At 46.6% G+C, this 22,281-nt stretch overlaps 1 protein-coding gene across 2 annotated transcripts in view; it reads right to left on the reverse strand.

Annotated features, from left to right (window-relative positions):
* Positions 1–22,281, reverse strand: part of ARL6IP5 (ARF like GTPase 6 interacting protein 5) — a 134,033-nt gene that overhangs the window by 16,531 nt on the left and 95,221 nt on the right. For both annotated transcript variants that reach the window (XM_086939030.1, XM_086939031.1), the window contains exon 2: positions 6,869–7,086. In XM_086939030.1, the coding sequence (XP_086795156.1) occupies positions 6,869–7,086 (218 nt within the window). The remainder of the gene's footprint in view (positions 1–6,868; positions 7,087–22,281) is intronic.

Here is a 22,281-nt window from a genome sequence, read left to right on the forward strand (position 1 = left end):
GGAAATCTTTTGTGCAGTCAAGGCAGTACAACAACCCTCTTTTTGGGTCCAGCTGGTGGAGTCGCTTTTCTTCTTTAGAGGGATGCGGCGGGGCACAAAAGGTAGGTAGGGTGATGGTCTGGTCTATGTGTCAACTTTTGTTAGAAAGAAGCTCTAGCTCAAGGAACCAGATGGTTAGGTAAGGAGGTTTAGATGACAATGCCAGGAGCTAACTAACCTTTCGAACAGATGTTATTACCACTAGGAAGGCTGTCTTGATGGTAAGGATCCTGAGAGGAGAGTGATGCTGCGGCCATAGGGTGCTTACATCAGAAATCTAAGTACAAGATTGAGGTACCTCTGAGGCATGATAGATAGTGAAGGTGGAAACATTGGAGACCTTTCAAAAACCTGATGGTCTTTTAAGGTGGCCAACGCATTCCTGCGGGGCCAAAGAAGGAATAAACAGAAGGAGGCGCAGAAAGAGGATCATATTGCTTTTCTGCACACCATGCCACAAACTTGACCCAGGGGCAGGCGTATACTGTCTTGGTGAGAGACGCATGGCTGCCAAGATAACATTGCTGACTTCGGGCGGAAGGTTGAAAACTGTCATCTGTCACAACTTAATCTCCACGCATGAAGGTGGAGTGTTTGTTGACGGGTTTGGGTGAAGAAACCTCTCCTACAGTTGTGAAGACCCTCCCGAAGGGGCAGCCTGATCAGAGGGCCAATAGCCAGTGTCAACAGCTTGGGATACCAAACTCTCTAAGCCCAGTCCAGAGCCACAAGCATTACTTGGGCTTGGTTGTTCCTGATCGTCTTGAGAACTCTGGGCAGGATTGGTACATCCAAAAAGGCATATTGGAGGTCTGAGCTCCACTTGAGACAAAAAACGTCTCAGAGCGAGAGCCGCCTTGGAAACTCCAGAGCACAGAACTGCTGACTTTGCGCTGTCAGAGTGGCGAATAGATGTAACCAGAGCTCTTCCCACTGCTGAAAGAGCCCTTACAATACCTCCAGATGGAAATGCCATTTGTGATCTAGTAGACATCTTTAGCTGTGTTTGTCCGTTCTGACATTCAGAGAGCCCGCCAGGTTTTGAACCACTAGGGATATGCCCTGACATTCCAGCCATGTCCAGAGTTCAAAGACCCCTCCCCGCCCTGTTTGTTGCAGTATCACATGGCGGTGGTGTTGTCCGTGAACACCTGCACTAGTCTTCCCTTGATGGAGGGTAGAAAGGCTTTCAATGCCAGACAAAATCACCCGGAGATCCAGTAGGCTGATGTAGAGTCTGGATTTCGCCAAAGACCAGAGGCCTCTGTTCTCCACATCTCACAGATGGCCGCCCCATCCCAGGAGTGAAGCATCTGTTACCACTGTCAGGTCTGGTTGGGGAAGGGAGAATGGTCTGCTGCAGACCAAATCACACTTTGTTAATCACCACTGCAGATCTTTTGAAGTTTCCTCCGGGATATGGACCATGCTGGAGAGATTCCCCTGCGTTCACTGGAACTTCAGGTCCCTCTGCAGAGCTTACATATGCCAGTAGGCATGTGTCACAAGTGCCTGAGAGGGAGTCAGGTCTCACCTCCGCACATTGATTGTAAACCCCATTGAGTGCAGGTCTGCTGTAGTCTGGAGGTGGGAGGTGACTGCCTGGGGCGAGCCAGCCTTCAACAGTCAGTCATTGAGATAAGGAAACCCTGATGTCCACAGATGAGCAGCAATGACCACCATTCCCAAGGGAACACCTGAGGGGATCTGGAAAGGCATAGAGGAGTACAGCGAGCTTAAATTGCCAGTGGTCCACTGTGAACCGCAGGTAATGTCTGTGAGCAGGCAGGACGGGAATGTCTAAATATGCGTCCTGCAAGTCCAACGCCACCATCCAGCTTCTCATGGACCCCGAGCAGACAAGACTTGAGCAAGCGTCAGCATTTTGAATTTCTCCTTTTTGAGGAAAAAATTGAGAGGACGCAGGTTTAGGTCAGGACAAAGGCCTCCGTCCTTATTGGGCACCAGAGAATAGTTGTAATAACAACCAAGACCTACTTCTGGCATCAGGACCCTCTCTACGGCTCCCTTGGCCAAGAAAGGTGCCACTTCCTGGTGGAGTAAGGATAGACGGTCGCAAGTGGGTGGAATGGTTGGAGAGGGTAGTCATGAAGTGCAGGGAGTAGCCCTTATGGACAGTCTGGAGAGCCCAGCAGTCTGAGGTTATAGAACTCCAGTGGTGCAGGTGATGGTGTAACCTGCCCCTCAGTGGTTGCCCATGATGGCTGGATGGCAAACTAAACAGGCTGTCGGGGTGGTAGACTGGCCTGACCTCTGGCATGCAGACCCACAGGATCTGGGGGTACTGCATCCTCAGCCATGCAGAGACTGGGGAGCTTGCGTGATGTGGTAGCTGGGCGGGCAAGGACGTGGCTGGATGCCCCTTTTATCGCTATGAACAGAGCGCAAGGCGAACTGGGGCTTGCGGGGTCCATGGAAAGGCACAAGGACCTGACAGTAGCTATGCTATCCTTGAAGCGTTCCAGCTCCAGGTTCTCAGAAAAGACGGAAGCCATCAAAGGGCATCTCCATAAGCGAGGCTTGGACATCCCCTGAAAAGCCAGTCGTTCTGAGCCAGGAATAGCGCATAAGGCCACAGATAAAGTAACAGTTCTGCCTAGTGAGTCGGTCATATCCAGCCCACATCCAATCATGAACTTGGCAACATCCCTCCCGTCTGCCATAGCTTGGAAGAGCATAGGCATTGCCTCCTCTTGGACCATGGGTAGCCCCTGTGCAACCGAATCCCACCGTGTATGGGAGTAAGGGTCCAAAAGACACGCATTGTTTATGGACTGCAGTGCTGGGCTGGTGTAAGAAAACATTCTCTTGTCTAAGGTGGCTGGCCTCTTCGATGCTCTATCAGGTCGAGTGGTAAGGAATGAGTCAGGGTGTACGCGGGAAGTGGAGGCTTGGACCACCAAGGTTTCCGGGGTAGGCTGTTGCGTGAGGAAATTAGGGTCCCCTGGGACGGGCAATGGTGGCGAGCAATTGTCCTGTTCATAGGAGCCCCTATGCTGGACTTTGACCAAGTCCCAAGCAGTACCCCCGTAGGTGTTTTATTAAAAGGGAGAGGTGGTTCAGAGGGGATCACTCCCAGCTGAAGCTCCCCTGTCAAGATGTTAGTCTTGACTGCCACTGAAGGCAGGCGAAGGTCTAAGACCTAGGTCACCCTTCCCACCATCATAACAAAGGAATCCCCGTCTTCATAGCCACAGTAGGAGAAGAGACCATGGCAGCATCTGGATAGGTGTCCAGTCCACTGGCGCCCACCAATTCCGTACACCAATCCATGCTGGGGGTCTAGGGGATGGTATTCCTCAGGGTTCAGTGGCCTCTCCCATTCCTCCATACCTCTCCAAGCCCTAGCCCGTAAGAAAAGGACTCAGGCTCTGGTCTAAAAGGCAAGGCTCCAGTCGGCGCCAGAGTAGGCATCATGCAACGCCCCTCAGTGTAGCAGCTGGGAATGAGAATGGGAAAGGCGCTGCTGGAAGCGTCATCATCAGGACCAGCGTTGGGGAAGGTCGAGGTGGCACAACCAGCACCGATTTAGACCTATCTGCAGATCCAAAGTTCCCAAACGGCACAGGGGCAGACCCACATACGGGGAACCAGCAGAGGCCCCTCCTCAACCTGTGGGTCCCAAAGGCACCCCAGCAGTGACAGGCCACTCAAATATGAGGTACATGGCCCTATTAAATTGGCAGAGTTGGGCAGGGGTCTCTCCGACTCCCGGACACTCAGGGAGGCGCGAAACCGGCTCAGGCGCAGGCGCAACCGCAGAGCAAGGCCTTGAATGACAATGCTCCCTTGTCTTGTTGAATGACTTTGATGGAAATGGTGAATTCGAAGACCTCCATGACTTTTTACTTTTCTTCTTTTTGTGGGACTTAGCCGAACACCCGGACAATTTTGTGGACGATGAAGGGAAGATGGCTCCATGACCGATCCCGGGATATACCTCTCGACCAGGATCGAGACTATTGAGGCGTCGCACGTCAAGCAGCAAGGAGCTTGAGAGACGCTCCCAGGTCTTTGCATCATGGCTGCACTTTAAGCACCAGAGGCAAACAAGATGTGGGTCCATCACCAACATCTGTTTTTGATAGGCACCGCATGGCTTGAAGCCAGCTTTCCTAATGGACTTCCCTTCCACACCGGGAGAAAGATCTAACAAAAACTTCAACAAAAAAGTCGAAAAAAGGTCAGTCAAATAATTACTGATGGCAGCTCTCCAGACCTGTGCTGACTGGTGCTAAAAGAAAAGAACTGATGTCAGCGCGCTGGGGAAGCACCTATATAGACACCATGCACATATTTACCCCCCCCATGCAGCTGTATCAGCAGCACCCACTGAGCAGCAGATGTTGGAGAAGATTTTGTCCTCTGCCACCAATTCCTGTCCACTTTAACGATACAGCTCTGGGAGATGCCAGACAAGATCTTCCATCTGATCCCAGTATGCGCTATCTTACCGAAGCAGAAAGCCTATCAAGCTTGTGGAGAACCTACGGGCAAGAGAGGAGAAGCAGGGGAAAGAAGAGAAGGGGGAGGAAGGAGTGAAGGGGAGGGATGAGCATTGTGTCTCTTAGCCTTCTTGGATTTGGGTGCCACTGGAGAATTGATGACCTCCTCAAAAGTAAATTTCCTTTTCTGAACGGCAGGATCCTTTAACATCTGCGCAGGCTTCGCCAGGATCCGACCAGTACCTGGCTGGATGCGGATAGGTTTTTCCTTGTGTCCAGGTGTTCTTGGAGTTGCTGCAGGATTGGTAGTTCGGAATCCTCCGAAGCAGTAAAGGATGCTGCTGTAGAGGGCCTTAATGGAGCTGAATAGGGGAGCCGACCACATTTGATCGAAGTTATTCTTGGCTAAGAGTGTCTCAAGTCTGGCTGCTTTGGATCAGTGTTTCTCTGCCCTAAATGTTGTGATGCAGTGTGTTTCCACTCCGTAGGCTTCTGGGCCACATGTTTCAAATCAGAGGGTGGCCGAGCGCACATTTTCAGATCCGATGCCGAAGCGGCGGTTGATGTTCAAAGCTTCATGGAGGATCTCGGTGCTGTATGGTGTTCGGGTGCCGAGTCCGGCTCGGATGGTGAAGCAGTGGTGAATCTGAGGCCTCAGGTATGGCACAGGAGCAGGAAGGATGTGCCGTTTTCTGGCAAGCAGAGGGAGCTAGAGTACTCACTGCGACTTTCAGAGGACGCTGAGCCAGCGGAGGTTCTTCTTCCTTGATGTTTGCTTTGGAATCAACATTTGGCAATGAGAATGCCGCCTCACCCAGACAGATGGGGTATCTGGGTGCTCAGCATCTGACTCCTACCTCTCTCTGAGTGTTCTCACCTGCAGAGGTGATGCGGTGTGCGCTTCGATTTTGAAGGGTCTTTTTGTTTCTAAAGGCCAAGCACGCTGAAAAGGAGTATTCGTGGTATTCAGGGGCAAACACAGATTTCACACTTCGAGGAGATCTGATCTCGGATACTTGGTGTGGCAATTGGGACAGAATCGAAACTGAGTTCTTTCCATGAAGTGGACATTCTCCACCACCGTGGTTGTCTCCAGAAAGTTGTTGACCAGTTTGTAATGCCAAGGTAAACGCAATTGTTTATCTTCTGCACCGACGGGGAACAGATCCGAAGGCCCGGCGAGAACAGCATGCAGCGTCGAACTAGAGATCACATAAACGCGTCTGCACCAGACAGCAGACGAAAAACAATCTAACAATGGAGCTGATGCCCATACGTGTTACCACTAATAGGTGGAGTCACCAGGTCCTGTGACTCGAATAGACTTTTTGAAGAAAAACAAGTTGTACACATCCAAGCCAAACACTAGATGGTGGCATTAAGCACAGCATCTGTACAGCTACACACACCACAAACATGTTTTTCTTCTGTTCCGTCATTCTGGAACTCCTAGCAAGCATCAATATTAACCCACCTTCAAGTGTAATACGCATCAAATATAAGATTGAAATGTTGTGTTTAGCAGGACATTCTCCAGTCTTCAAACGTGAAGAGAGGCACTAGGTGCCACCTTATCAAGCAGCTTGCTTAGAGACCATCTTCCCCAAGCTCAAAACCTCCTAATTTCTTAATCAACATTCACTGGACCACATGAGATCTCTGTTTTGGGCTGAATGGGAAGAGATGCTCCACTACTGGCTAAAAAATAGGCCATGAGTGTAGGGAGCAGCCCTCTTCCTCAGTCCCATACCCATATCCAACTCAGTCACTATGGCAGGTTCTGACGTCTTTTAGCTCTGTTGGCACAGGCAATCCTACACTGAGGCAAAAATGGTTATTGAGGATCTCTCTAATGATCTAGGGTTGAAAGATGTAAAGATGTATTAGGCACCAAAAGCAATACAGTCTACACCTGAAAGGAACAGGTACAGAGATCTGACTTGTGTATGACTCACACTCCATAATTCTTGTCTCTTATGACAAGAACAAGCAGCAGAGGGAAGGTAGAGAGACAGAGAAATATGATAGGGATTACACTGTTCTTTAACCCCACTTGGATCAAATCCTTAATAGAAAACTGTTGAAAGTTCAGGTCCCTTTTAACAGTTTAATTCCATCACTTTTGATGAAAACATGAAGCATTGGGGGCAGTAAATTAGCAGACCCAGAGAATTCCTAGGTTTATTGACGGAGAAGAGGGTGCATCTTTTATTTATGTACACATTTCTGGCGCCAAGTTGGCACTTCCTCGCTCCCAGCGACCTGCCTGGGCCCCAAGACAGGAATAGGACAGTCACACTCAACAGTTCTTAATGAGGACATGTGGATATATTTCCTTTAAAATAATTTTGTTTTTAACTTACACAGCAAAGGAAAAGTGATTCCAAAGATGAACACCATAACACCTCCAAAAAGGGAGATAATAAAATAACTGGATACTAATATTGCCAAGACAAACATCATTGGGTACTGCTTCTTAAGTTTACGGATGAATTCTTTGTTATTTGACGTCCACACAAACCCCATAAACAGCGCTGTGACTACCAGGGTGCCAAGGATCATGTTCACGGGGTTCAAAAACCTACAAGAAAAGAAAAGATTTGTCTTAGTTATATTAACACTTATATGGCATACATTTCTGGTTAAACTGTGCAAAATGTACAGATAACAATCACATACTTTTAAAGAATGCATAGGACTTGCAATGCTTCTTGTGTATTGCATTGGCCATTATATCAGCAATGGATTCTTTCAAAGGAATACTGTCTTCAATATGTTATATTATTCCTGAAAACATCCATACATTTTTGGGAGCTAAGCTTTCTTAAATGAGTTGATGGAACTGATGTATGGAGTTCCACTGCTCTGTGGTAACCAAAGAGTACCGGCAACCGGATGTAAAACGTCAATCTGGGTTCAAAATGTCATCCTGTATAATCAGAGCACTGACTTCTGTAATGATTGAATGTATGGGCCCTGGGCCCTCATGGTAAGCGCAGCAAGGATGACACGGACACCAGGAATGAGTGGTAGGAAAGGTCTTGAGCACGTGCGCTCAGCCTCTTTTATTGGCAGCGTCATGTGACACCATGACGTCTGTGGTGGGTGGGTGTAGAGTGTATTACATTGCATAGAAACACTAGAACGTGTCCACACCAAGACACTACATCACTCCCCTTTTTAATCAATGAAAAGACAAACTTAATAATACACATCTGGGGAATTAACTTCTCTCAGGATGCAGTGAAGTGTTCAGTTCCGCCAAGCTGTTCAATCCGCCGCTGCTTGGAATTGGGCAGATGGAGTTCAGTTTGTTTAGGGGAACAACTGTCCGCTTAGGTCTGGTTGGTAGTGCTGATGGAAACAGTCTGCAAGCCTTGGGGAGCCCCGTTGTACTCACAATCTTTCTGTTGCTGACCTCCGCGGTGACGGGTGCGGTTGGAGTTCTCGTGGTTCGCCGTGGAATGATGGTTGGCCTTGGGCTCACTGTGGGGACTCACTGCGCACTGACTTCTTCTTCCTCTTAACTGTGGCAGCAGCCAAGTGGATGTATTCCTTCCTTACTTAACTGTGGCAACGGCCACGTGATTTTACTTCCTTCTATTATTAACTGTGGCAACGGCCACGGGGATATACTTCTTTCTGTTCTTAACTGTGGCAATGGCCACGTGGATACCTTACTTGCTCTCAAGCCGTGGCAGGGTTGCCCCTGTCTTTCCTTTTCTTCCTTTTCACTGTGGCTAACGTGCCACGCAGATCTCTCCTTTTCTTCCTTTCTGCTGATGGTGGCAGACATGCCACACAGCTCTCTCCTCTTCTTCCTTTCTTTCCGCAGTGGCATACGTGCCACACAGCTCTCTCCTCTTCTTCCTTTCTTTTCGCAGTGGCATACGTACCACACAGCTCTCTCCTCTTCTTCCTTTCTTTTCGCAGTGGCAGACGTGCCACCCGGATCTCTCCTCTCCTTCCTTTCTTTTCGCAGTGGCAGACATGCCACTCGGATCTCTCCTCTACTCCCTTCCTGTTTCGCGACATCACTCGGTCCGATCTTGCATCTTCTCTCCTGACCTGGCTCCTCCATGCAGGGCGCGCCCGCTGCATGTGTGATCCTGGTTTGTCCCCGACTGGAACACTTCCTCCTTCTTCCTCAGCTTCCTGAGTTGGCGTCGCGAACCCTCTTCTCTAGATTCTTGTAGGTGACGTTCGTGGGTTGGTGTTTAAAGACCTTGACTAGGTCGAACGTCCTGGACCATTTGGCGGTCCGCTCCTGCTGATGTTTTGGCAGGTTTCTTCAGTCGTCCATCGGACTTTCTGATGTAGGTTTAGATAACCCGTCGCGGGTCATACTTGGTACGCGATCTTTCTGTGGATCGGCTTCTGGGGGTGCCACGCTTAGTGGTCTTCTTCGGTAACTGTTCTGCACTGTGGCGTTACCTGTGCCCTTCTTCCATCTCGTGGGGGCAGTGCCTTGCCACGTGGCGCGTTATCTGCGCCCGTTCTTTTCAAGGCTCTCGGACACTTGTTGCGTGTCGTCGGTACTTGCAGCTTTGGCTGTCGTCTTTTCTTGCTGCTTTGGCTGACGTCCAGTACTTTGCTGCTTTGGACCGTCGGGTACTTGCTGCTTTGGATGGCGTCAGAAGTTTGCTGCTTCGGACCGTTGGCGGGAGTAGTTGATGCTGCGGTGATCTCCTGTGGCCACTAGAAGTCACTGCTCTCTCCGTCTTCTGATCTCGGCAGTCTTATTCCCTGATCGTTCCTCCAGTGCTTGGCAGTCGTTTTCTCCAGACGTTTTGTCCTTGCTTGGATGCTTGGTGAGGCGTTGGTGCCTCTTCCCACGTCACTCTGGAAGTGGCATCTGCCGACTCCTTGCTGGTGCGTGTTGTTGTCTTCTCTTCCTTGTCTTCTGCGCGGAGCGCGCTTTCTGGATTGCGGCGTTGAGATGCTTTCCCTTGGGGCGCTACTCCGTCTGTTGCTTCTAGATGGTGCTAACTTCTTTTGCGTTGAGCAGTGCTTGTTTCTGTGCTGGAAGATGTTGGTACAGTATTACTTTTGGCCACTGGGTGGCAGTGTTGCTGGATCTATTGGCAGCCTGTATTGTCTTCCCGGGTGTGCACTCTACTGCTTCAGTGCACAGGGGGTTGGAGCTGCTGCAGTGCATGAGCTGCTGCTGTGAATGGGTGAGTCGATTTATTTTGCTTTAGTGTTCACCAATGTAAATGTACTGAAGCATCAGTGTGTTGAAGTCCGGAATGCATTGCAAAAGCACAGTTATTTCCCTTATTGTATTGTGCAGGCTTTGATGCTGGGGGCAATTTGGCTGTCTTTGTGGGTGCACCGTGGTTCTTCTTGATTCAGTGTCCCGGTGGGCAAATTTAAACTTTTGGCGGTGTTGACCGCTTTGCTGGCACTCTGCGAGCACATAAGGAGGGGGGACTGTTGATCTTGGCGGCGCGGGCCGCTTCCAGGCACTTTGTTCCTGTCCACTAGGTGGGGACGCTTTATTTCACGGCCACACTGGCCGTATGCTTCTCCCGCTTTTCCCTCGCTCTCTCTCTCCGTCCGCAGCCGTCTCGGCAGTCTCTCGCGGGCGGGGGAGAAGTTGCTTCACTTCGGTGGGGGAGCTCGTCGCTCCGGTCACTCCTCCGTGGGCAGGGGTGCTCAAGGCGGGCCGCGGGTAGGCTCCGCCGGCTCTGCCTTTTCAATGCTGATTAGGCTCCAGTCTCCCGCCGCAGCAGCTTCACCTTCCACACGCTGCGCGGCGGAGACCTGTCCCGGACGTCGCAGGCCGCGGGTAGGCTCCGTTGGCTCTGCAGTTCTTATCCTTCTCGGGGGTGCCGTCAGCAGGCCGCGGGTGGGCTCCGCTGGCGCTGCAGAGTCTTTCTTCGGTGGGGATGCCACCGGCAGGCCGCGGGTGGGCTCCGCTTGGTCTTGATCACGTTGCGAGGGGGGTCGGGAGGCGGTTAGCTACTCCGCTCCCTCCCCCTCGTTGTTGACGGGTGTTGCGGGTCCGGCCGCACTTCCTCACGCCGCCCTTAGTCTCTGTGCCCCGCCGCTTCTGAGCACACACGCGGCGGGGGACAACTCGGGCAGGCCGCGGGTAGGCTCCGCTGGTCCTGCTTATTCAGTGGCACAGTTCATGGCGGGCACTTCGCCCGTGGGGCTCACCTTCGGCTGGCGGGCCAGATGCTCCGTCGCGGTCGCGGCGGGTGGGCTCCGCCCGGCCCGTGCACCTCTCCGGTGGGGGTTTTCAGCCACGCGGCCGTCGCAGGTGGGCTCTGGGCGGTCCGCTGTTGCTTGGTGGCACTCGTTGGTGGCGGTCGACGCGGGTGGGCTCCGGTCGGCTTGCTGGGTGGCTCCCGGTCACTGCGGGGCTCCGACGTGCCCACCGGCTTCTCTTCTCGCTGTGCCTTGCTGCAGGGGGTGCCCTTCAGGCGGGCACTCTCTCCCCCTTTTCCTCAGTGATTGGTAGTGGCACGCATGGGTTGCGCTACCGACCTCGTCGCCATTGTAATGATTGAATGTATGGGCCCTGGGCCCTCATGGTAGGTGTAGCAAGGATGACACAGACACCAGGAATGAGTGGTAGGAAAGGTCTTGAGCACGTGCGCTCAGCCTCTTTTATTGGCAGCGTCATGTGACACCATGACGTCTGTGGTGGGTGGGTGTAGAGTGTATTACATTGCATAGAAACACTAGAACGTGTCCACACCAAGACACTACAACTTCTCTTGGTGGTTCGAGGTTGCCTTTTAAATAGAGGTAAGATGGGGCAGTTTGGGATTGGCTATCTGGGAAAAGCGGGTGTTCTGAAATTTATGTGATGGGGAAGCACAATCTATAGTGGCTTTGGAGGTTTGGGGTTATTTGTTGCTAATTCCCAACCCCATCACAAACATTGTGGCTGTATTCGGAATACATTGGACACAGGAAGTTGATCATTAGGGTTGGTTATTGAGAAGGCTGCTTGGATCTACGTTATCTGATTAGTATTGTGGATAGACCTAATGAGGAGAAAATCCTGAATTAAAGAAAAGGGACTATATTCCCATGAAGATCTTTGTGTGATTCTCATCCAGTAGCAACCAAGTCCTGAAAGAGTCATATTTTATTTCCTATTGTAAGAACAACATAATTCATTTCAGCTTCAGAAAACAGTACAATTTTGATACCAAAATAGCAATCGGTTTCTGAAACATAAGCAATCTTGCAGGTTCATGTGTAGTCACTTGCATACATCCCAGATACTAGTTTGACACATATTGAATGTGATTGAATGCAAATTTGGTAAAAATACAACATTTGCAAGTGGAAATATCCAGAAATATCTTTTCACTCTGCCTAAATCACGGAATAGGAAGAGTGGAGTAAATGTAATTAGGCGAGAACGAATATACCTCTTTTTACCGCATTATTTTTTTCCCCGCAGGGAATTACAATGCGGTCGTTACAACGACTGCGTTGTAACTACGCATACCATTACCACGCAAGTCATAGCAACGACTTGCGGAGGGTGGGCGCGCTAGATGTTGGAACAGTATAATTTACTATTCCAACTCCAGTCTATGCGGATAGTAGGGAAGTTGTTGGATTTTAAATCCAACACCTTCTGCCCCTTCGCAAGTCGTTGTTCCGACTTGCGAAGTAACGGAATGCGTGGTTACAAGGTGGTCGTTGTAACAATGGTGTTGTAATTCCTTGTGGGGAAAACTTTTCGAGATAAACGTTGTTTACCGGCGAGAACACATCCTCCACTGTTTTAATGACCTGGAAAACTGTAACGCATTCTCTTTTGCCCTTACCCACACCAAAGACGTTCCTTTCTGATAAGGGAAGTAAATACTTCTATTGTACCTTTAGTATTGATTAAAAGTAGAAACGGTGGTGATTCCAATAAGGAGACATAATGTTACTAGAATGGACAACGTTGGGTGCAACAGATTCACAAATATTTACACCCTCCCTCATCATGAGTGTTCAGGAAAATGGCTGGAACCTCCTCAACTCTGGAGTTACAGATAGTGTAAAGTACAAATAACTCAGTTGTCAGTGGAAAATCAGTCCCAAAATAAGTTGGATCCCCGAGGATCCACTAATAAAATGTTAAAATAACCCCTGGGAAATCATATATTTCAGGTCCGATTCCCCAATTAATTCTTATTTTCACTGGAGATTTAAGCTGGATGAAAGTAAACAAATCTGTAGTGTCCAGTGGATTATTCCAATGGGGCTCTTAACTATGGTTACCGACCCCCTCATAATTAAGTAGCCACCTTGTAATGAGTGTCTTATTATTAAAAAGGGTCGGGATATTACTTTGAAGTTCTATGTACAATGAATTATCTTAATTGGGTCTATCCTTAAGAGGGTAATTTTTGATTTTATTATGAGTTGTGGGTCAACATCATCATACAGAAGTAGTGTGAAGTAAAATGTATTTTTGTACATAATTCCTGTACACCTTAATGGAGAAAACCGTCTTTGCTAGTGTTGTCACCCGTTGACAGCACAACCTCTTTATCTCTAGTTTATAAATAAGAGCTGTCGCTACCACAGCATCCAGATAGTTGCCATGGCAGAGATAATTGTGTGTAGATAGTCTCCCTAATCATTGTATCAATGCCCCCTTTCAACAAATTTAAAAATCAAGCATTGGCAAGTCAATAGGTCTCACCTTTGAAAGATGAGTACTTACCTCCTTCGGTGGTTTGTGGAATTCAAGTAATGTAATACGGACCTTCATCACTGACACAGTAGAATAACAATCCACACTTGTAGGCCTATTGGTTTTAACATATTATGTTCACAATAAATAACTCCGGCCTACACAGTTAGTGACACATTTTCATTATTCTCATTATCCTACACCCCATAGATGGTCACATGGGGTAACCCACACCAAAACCCTAACCTACTACAGTGATCCGTAACTGCCCCGGTTACAAAATACCTAACTACCAGCTTCACAGTGTAATCCCAATCCCCCCTTTAAGGACCTTTGGCTTTTACATATGCTTTAACAGTAAATAAGCCAGCTCTACTTCCGATTTTGTAGTAACTTTTCACAATAAACAGATTAGAACTATAGCCATGATTAGTGGCGTGTCGCATAACCAACTCGGTCCTCTAGCGAGAGGCATAAACTTTCCAGCAAGTGAAAAGTGAAATACAAGCACTCTCTTTCCGCAGAAGCACACAACTTCTGCACAATCGAAATATGTACACAGGGGACAACATTTGGGCAGATCCAAAGTTCCTCTCTCTTTGTAGTCATAAAATTACAAACATACTAATTACGATTGGCAAAATATTGTACAACCCTTCCTAAACTGCACATCAAGGATTCTCAAAGTGCAAATCTTCTAGCCCAAGGGGTTGCCACAAAGGGTAACCAAAACCAAAATCTTTACCTACTATGGTTACCTGCAAGATTCACTATAACAAAAAGCCGGTCTGCAAGCTTTAACGCAGTGTGATGACAATCCACCCTTAGGGTCTATTGCATTTTACATGTGCGTTTCAGAATACATTTGTCAGGACTACGGTCTTTGTCATAACTTTTCATAATAAACTTATCAGGTTTATACCCTTGATCAAAGGCTTGTCACTATAACTCAGTCCTGCTCTACTGAGCATAAACTTTCCCACAGGACAAAAACTGCAATAGAATCATAATATTTATTTCAGCTGAAACACATAACTTCTCTCCAATCAAAATACACCTACTACCACAACCAACATATATATGGGCGGAGCCACAAACCCTCTTTGTAGTATTTCTGAACGTTTTTTTTTCTGGTGATTACATAAGGTCTGGCAACAGCAGCACTGTCAAGGCAGACCTAAAAATAACAAGAAACCTCCACATCAGCCTTTGCACCTATGGAGCTGGATCCCTTCTGACCCATTGCTTAAGTTTTATGAAATAAACTTCTCACTTATTTAGACTCCGTAATAGTGTCATTGTCTCCCTGCACCATTGGTTTATCTAGCACGAATTGTTTCTTTTCACCCCCATGCATTTAACATACTACCGAGTCAAGTGGTGGCTGTCAGAACATGTATGTAGCATCACAAAATTAGTAAGTGCTGCCATTTTATTTTACTCCTTGGTTCCAGGTGAGGCTGAAAAGCTTCTTAACTGTTTGTCGCCGTCCTATGCATTGCCAAGTATTAGTTTAATGCTCATCCTGGCGAGATTACCGTCAAATACTCTACAGAGAAGAGGAAAACGAATAGCATCTGATTACAATACCAGTGATTCTCTGGTTTACCAATAGTCCCTTTTATTTTTTCTAGCACTGGGTTTTCTTTAGAATCATATCTTGTGCAAAACTGAATAGAAAGCAGTACACGCGAAAAGGACGGACTGCATAGAATTGTTGGTGTTGGTCTTGCATACATTGTTAGACACTAGAAGAGTCTTGGCAGCTAAACCTCTTGGAGTCTATGCTGCGGTATAAGTTGGTAGGGGAAAATGACCCTACAGAGGGAAGTGGAACTAGGTGGCAGACACAGAAAGAAGGGAATTGCGACAGAATTCGGTCTGTAAATCCAAACAGACAGACAGGAAGGGCAGCTGTTGACTTGTATTTGCTTCAGAGGGGCCTCCCATGATTAGGGTAGATGTCTACTTACCTTTCTGTAAAGACACCAGCCTCGCAGTCTGACGGAAGACTACCCCAATAGTCTGATTAAAGACTGTGTCTATCCAGTTCACAACTGGTCATCCACGAATAGACCCCGTTGCATTGTAAAGACTGTTGAACATCGACCAGCCGGTACTGGCAACTTCTAAAAGAAAACAGATCAATCCGTGCTGTGGCTGCTCTGCAACACTAGAGAGGCCTAACCCTGCAGGCAACTTCTGACAACCTTGCATGGACTGGAATTTCCAAAGCCCTGAGAGATAAACGTAACCACTATATGATAATAGAATATCAGGGGCTAGCGTTTGGTCCTGAAGATGCACTAGTGGTTCTGTTTGTAGCAGTGTTGCACATTTAGGGGCACATGCATCAAGAAAAGGAATTGCGAGTCCTTAATAGCGATTTTTAAGGAATCACTATTTAGGAGTCACAATTCTTCATGCATGTAGGTTTCGCAAAAATAAATGTGATTCCTACACATTCCCTAATAGCGAATAACAAACTGAGATTCGCTATTAGGGAATGCTTTTCCATTCATTCCTATGGCCCTAGAGGCCCATGGGAATAAATAGGAAATCATTTGCAAAATGTGATTACCAAATAGGTAATCATAAATCGCGACTGCAATTGCAAGGGTGCTAGGAGGCCTACGGTCCCCCGGATGCACCCCCAAAACAGCTAAGTGTGCACATGAGGCACACACACAGGCCCCTAAGGCCATTTGTATGTGCCACATTGCACTTAGGAAAATTCAATTTTTTGCATTTTTCTAAGGATTTGCAAATCAACATCAACTTTAATTTGATGCTAATTTGCGATTCCTTAATGTAAAGTTGCATTTTGAAAATGCTTCTTGCATTGCATTTAGGAATCGCAAATTGCGATTCCCTAAATGTATTCGCAAATTAGGTTATTTGCTAATGCATTTTGGGTTGATGCATCGGAAATGGCTTTTTACCAGTCGCAAACGGGACGATTCCCAGAATCGGCGCGTTTGCGACCAGTAAAAAACTTGATGCACGTGCCCCATAGTGATAGGGAAACCCTTAACAACTGTACATATTTCATGACGCACATCGTAAGCCCATTTTAAAGGGGACAGTAAGAATGCCATAACATTTAACTCTACGATTCAAATAGACGTTTTTTAAGATGTCCATTGCAGGAAACTACAAAATGAAACTAGACAACACAAATATACTCATAAATGCAGCAGTCAACAGGCCTTGGGCACATAAAGGGAGCACATTACACTGTGTGTGCCTGTGCCAGGTGCCCACATGACAGATTTCACATTCTGCTATAAAAGCAATGGCCTTTTATTTTAGGATTCTTCCAGGCCCAGCCACCTGCTTCTGCTGCTCAAATTCGAAACTTCAGCACAACACATTGGAAACTTGGATTGCTCAACCTGCAACATATGTTAGTGCTTAATCCCCTCAGCCGAGACTATTTTTAGGTCGTCTTACTAGGTTTCCAGTTCGGAAAGAGTGAACAATACCACTTAGTCTGCCCTGCCCTGCAACGTGTTTACCCCAGTAAGTAACCATATAAACTGTGCAATAACAAACGCATAATATGCCTGACTCCAAAAGCTTCCAAAAATGTAACTAACAGAACAGTCTAAGACGCTGCTTGCTATGGTGACTTTGTTTAAAGGAGTGTGACATACACAAGAAGCACCAGCGAGCAAGTTGGGTAGTAATTTGTTATGAAAGTAAGTTTAAAGGGATTTTGGTACAATGATAAACCTATCTTTACTGGTAAAAGAAAAATACAGGTTACAGCAAGATGCAATTCATGCAGCTTTGACATTGGGACAAAGACCTGCCGCCTGATTTGGAGTTGGGCAACACAGAAAAATGCTAGAATTTTTTATGGTAGTGTGACTCTTGTAGGAAACGCCACTCAGAGTCTTTTTCTCTTGAATATGTACCATAATAAATTAATATTAGTGATGTAAATAGGTATCAAATTCATATCGCCCTGACATAAATCCTATTAGGACATGTGAGCTGAGAAATATATGTGTGGGGCTATTCACAAGAGTAAGTTACACTTGTAAGTGATGTACACGTGCTTACTCTTACACTTTTGAGTAACTTTACTACTTTTGGCTATTCACAAAATCTGAGTGTAAAGTTACTAAAAAGTGTAGATTTACATGTCTCCACCACCTGAAAGAGGAGGCAGAACCTAACTAACAGGTGTAGGTTACTAAGAAAAAAAAGTAGTGTGAAAAGTTATTGGTTAGTCAGTATATTCATTACAGACAAGTTTAAGAAACGGTTGATGGGGTTCATTGGGGCAGTTCACAATAAATACGGTTCTTCAAGTTTTGGTAAAATCCTGATTTTATAATTTTTTATTTACACAATTTTTTTTTTATTCAGGCAAAACTTGGAGCACCACAAAATGGCCGGCCAACACCATTTTGCCCCTTTTAGCGCACAGGCATGCACCTTTCCAAGTTATGTCCTAACACCTGTGCCAATTGCAACTTTCCATGTGCAATTTTAGAAAATCTTAGAAAAGGTGAGAAAATACCAGTTCTTTATGAAAGAATAAAAACACGAATGTTCTATGGAGCAAAAAAAGTCAGCGCAAGCGTAAATGCACTTGATGACTTTTTTATATTGGTAAAATATTTCCACCCCTGGAGAAACCACTTCCCCTGTACCCTTATACATTTTGGATGTGTTCCCTCTCCATCCCATAGTAGAAAGTGATTTACGTTGCCCCCTTTTACTGGAGTATATCTCTTGCATTTTCCAGGAAGAATGAGGTCATAAAATGGTTTGTGAATTCCCAAAAGAGTGTACGAGCGACAAAAGGATTCACGTGTCTCCACACACTGGAGTAAATCTGCTCACATGAGACCTCTGTGTGAGAAAAAATATGTGCAAGGATAAGTCTGACTTACACTTGAAAAAACGTAACTTCCAATTGCTCTAGTTAGAAAAACTCGTTGAAATAAATAAAATAACTAAGTGATTCCTGGATATTGTACTGTGGGTTGCCACATGTTCGGTGTAACTTTCACTTTAAGAGAAGATTTGAGGGCAGCTTTTAGAACCTGATCTTAAAGGTGCCATCCAATATTGAGCAAAACACTAGTTCTCCTACTCCATCCTGCATCACTAACAATACACAACAACAGGGATTCTAGAAGGCTGCTTTGATGGATGATGTCAGCCTGGGCTTTGAGAACTATTGTGACATCATTTACTGCATGTCCCTTTAATCTGCAACACTCTATAGAGCTGAGTGAGGGTTTCACATGGTGGGCTTGAAAGTGTTCTGCATATAATTCTTTTTCTTAGAAGAATCTTAGGAGGGGACACCAGCACTCCTTTAGAAATAGTCCAATAGGAAGCTGGGATCCCGTGTGAAAGGTCCACTGGAAAACAATCAGACCTATTTCCACGTCATACAAGGAAAAGGCCTAATAGTAGAATATCATGATTAAACTATTATATATATATATATATATATATATATATATATATATATATATATATATATATATATATATATATATATATATATATATATATATATATATATATATAAACATCTGGTTCCGTGAAGCATCATTAATTCAAGAGAATGATTAAGCCTTCTTGACATAGACAGGGGCAGACTACACATCAATATAGTAAGGCAGCTTCCTGGTAGGGGGGGGTGGGGGGGTTCTTCCAAGCTTGGGGGCCGATTATGATGGATGATTTTCCGCATCCTCCGGGCCGGCGGAGGCCACCGCCGGCCCGGAGGATGCGGAAAATCCTCTGCGGACCCACCAAAGACCCACCGCCACATTAGGATGGCTGGTGGGTCTTGGTTTCAGTCCGCCGCTTTTCCGCCGCGGTTGGCGTACAACCGCGGCGGAAAAGCCCTAATATGGTGGCGGTGTCTCTCAGACACCGCCAGACATATTAGGATGGCTGGCAAACAAAAAGCATACGGATCTTCACCTCGGGGGCCCGTAGCGGGCCCCCCTGGGTGAAGGGCGGGTGGGGGGTGCACATGGGGGGTACCTATGGTACCCCCCTGCATTTGTATGCTGAAATCGGCAGGCACCGCATTTTTAACATTGAGGCGGGTGCAGCTTGAAGCCGCACCCGCCGCAATGTTACATAGAGGATGTGACCGGGTGGCGGTCACAACCTAATTGCACAGGAGGGAACGGCGCAGTCAATGCGGACGTTCCCTCCTACTCAGGGTTCGGGGACGGACGCAAGTCCGTCCGCGATCGTAATGTGCCCCTTAATGCTGATTTAGGACAGTCCCATAGCACATGATCAATGCTGCTCAGTTTGCTCACCCCCGCTGAGGGCTCAGTCAGCAAAGAAGATGCTTTTGCTGGAGTGACTAAACAGGACAGTATCATTGAGTCTGAAAGCTGTTTAGCGGCAGGAACACTGTCTGTGAAAATAATGTATCAGGATCACGGTCTGTGAAAATAATGTACCAGAGTAGAGAGGAGCTCTAGATTTGGCAGGCGGGTTGCTTCAGAGTTGGCGGAAGCAGGGCAGGGGCCTCACTCGTCTTCTAGAAAAGAGGTTTTGACAATCTGTAATTTTAAATTATTTGTAAATGCAGACAGTACTATTATGTATTGTAAAGCATATGTGCGATTGTTACCAATTTAAAATTGTGGACCATCAGAAATAGTAGAGTGTTCTGTGGTGCACAGTCACGCTAGCTAAACAGTTTTTGCAACTGCATAATTATAGGCAAAAGAAACACTGGAAGTAAGGCCAGGTATGCTCTCGTGTCGGAGTGCTGGTTGCTTTGACAGCAGAAATCAAACACTACCAACAAACAAAACAAACATAGTTAAGTTATGAAAGGCCGTGCCAAGTCTTAGAGGAAAGTTATACAATATATACTGCTTACTCCTTTAGCAGTCGTTTGAAATTTATTAGATCTTTTTACCAAAAAAAGTCTAATGAGTCAAATGCAGTCTAATCTTTCTGATGTTTTTTTGTGATGGTCCAGTTGCACATTGTGTGCTTAAATTGGCGTAAGAACTGGGATTAGCCTGCGTTGAAAATGTTTGGGCTCTGGACGCATGAAGATCAACGGAGTTCAACTGATAGTTTCATTGTCTACAAATAGTTGTGAAGCAGCGTGTTCTTTTGCATGGCGTTACCTGGAGGAGGCTGTGTTTCAATAGGGGAGCCTTTGCTTGTTAAGGGGGCCGACTGGAAACCAAAATCCTTGCTAGCAAAAATGTTTAAACCAGCTTCATGATGCAGGCAACAGCGACCCGAACTGGTCGAAGGGGCACGGGTGGGCCATGGCAGCCCATCCTTTTCTGAAAGTAGCCCCCTACGCTGCAGGTCACCAGAGAAATGACACAATGGCATGAGTAAAAGCATATGAAAAACGACACAAGGACATAACGCAAGCCCCTGCAGGTGTCCCCAAACCATCCCTGGGCCCCTAAAACATCAGGAGGGCCTACTCAGCCCAAGGCCAATGAATATTTGTGTGAGATATAAGAGACTCCTGGACCCCTCATGCAAGTCTGCAGCAGGGCCCCATCATTTTGGGTTAAGACACTGTTTGGAACAGCTGGGACATGTCAAATTGGTATTGTTGCACAATATACTACTAATGTGGCTAATTCCACTTTTTCACATAACTGAATGATAATGTTTGAGCATGTTTCAATATCTGCTAACTAGGGTGATAAGAATTGTGCCCTAGTATAAAACTGGTAAGGTATTATCAGGCCCAGTGCCCAATTTGTAAAACCTCATGCCTCTTTAATCCGCAACCAGGCACTCCATGTGCCTTTATCTCACTCTCACACGTTCCTGCTTTGTGATAATTTTTCAGTATTTCCCCTCATCCGTCTTTCAGATTTGTAGGTTTTTCCCTCTCATGAGTTCTGCAAATATTGGATGCGGAATGATAGGAGCTGGTCCCCAATGGCAATGGCCCTCACTGGCTCAAATTAAGCACTAGGTGGTCCTCAAGAACGTTTCTTACATCAGTACAGGATTAAAGACTGCTAGAAGAATGATGGGCACCGTCAAAGCACGAGGAGAGATTTTCCTTTTACTCGTGTGTGAACTTGTCATATATTATTTAGACAAGGATTTCGGATTACTAGAGAAATGCAGATACCTTGCTTTTTACTATGCGGACAGGTTACTTTGTGAACAAGCCTGACAGTACACAGTGGTCACAGTAAAAAAGTGAAGAGCTCTTACTCAATGTCGAGACTCGGAGGGGTCAATTCACAAAGGCATTTTTTGTAACTAGATTTTATTGTTTTTAAGTCAAGGAAAACAGCATACACACTACCATCACATTAAGTAGGTTTCCACAACGAGCAACACAAAGAGAAAATCCAAGTATACATTATCTAAAACCATAACCTGTCCACCACTTCCCACAAACTTTCTTGCGTTTCTGAGGGCAACCAATAGATACATGTACTGGTTCTTCTTATTCCATGCACCTGTCCATTGATGCCTGCCATTCAGCAATGGACAGGGGTAGGGGGACTGCTGAATTCCAGTGTCTGGCCATGTCTCTTTTGATAAGAATGGTTCCAATCCCAACAAGAGGGAATTCCCCCCAGCTTCCCCAAAGATCTTCGAGAATATCCAACAATGTGACGCGGAAGAGGGTTCCAATTAAGCATGGGCGGAAAATCCGTTACGCTCGCGGATTTGGCGGATTTTCGGTAAATTCGCAATCCGCGAGATCCGCGAATTTCCCGCAAAATCCGCAAATTCGCACGCAGCGGATTTTTTGCTGCGTGCGGTGTAAGTTCGCAATTGCGAACTGGTACAAAACCCTCGCGAACTGGCAGAAATCCTTGCGAACTGGCAGAAATCCTTGCGAACACAAAAAAAGCATTCAGCAGGTTCAAAAGTTCAAACGCATCATTAGTAACCATTCCCTGTAGTGCTTCCTGACAACGGCCCCTCCAGAGTTCAGTTGCTAGTTGCAACAATTATATGACCCTGCTCTGACCCTCACAGCAGGCTCATAGAATAGCTACAAGTAGGCCACAAAGGTCCTGGAAAAAAAATTTGCACTGCAACAGAAAGCAAATTACAGATAAGGAAGCAGGTGCCAGACTGGAATTTTAAAACAGTGACACATTA

This window comes from Lissotriton vulgaris, chromosome 9 (genome assembly GCF_964263255.1).
Source record: "Lissotriton vulgaris chromosome 9, aLisVul1.2, whole genome shotgun sequence".
Taxonomy (NCBI): Eukaryota; Metazoa; Chordata; class Amphibia; order Caudata; family Salamandridae; genus Lissotriton; species Lissotriton vulgaris.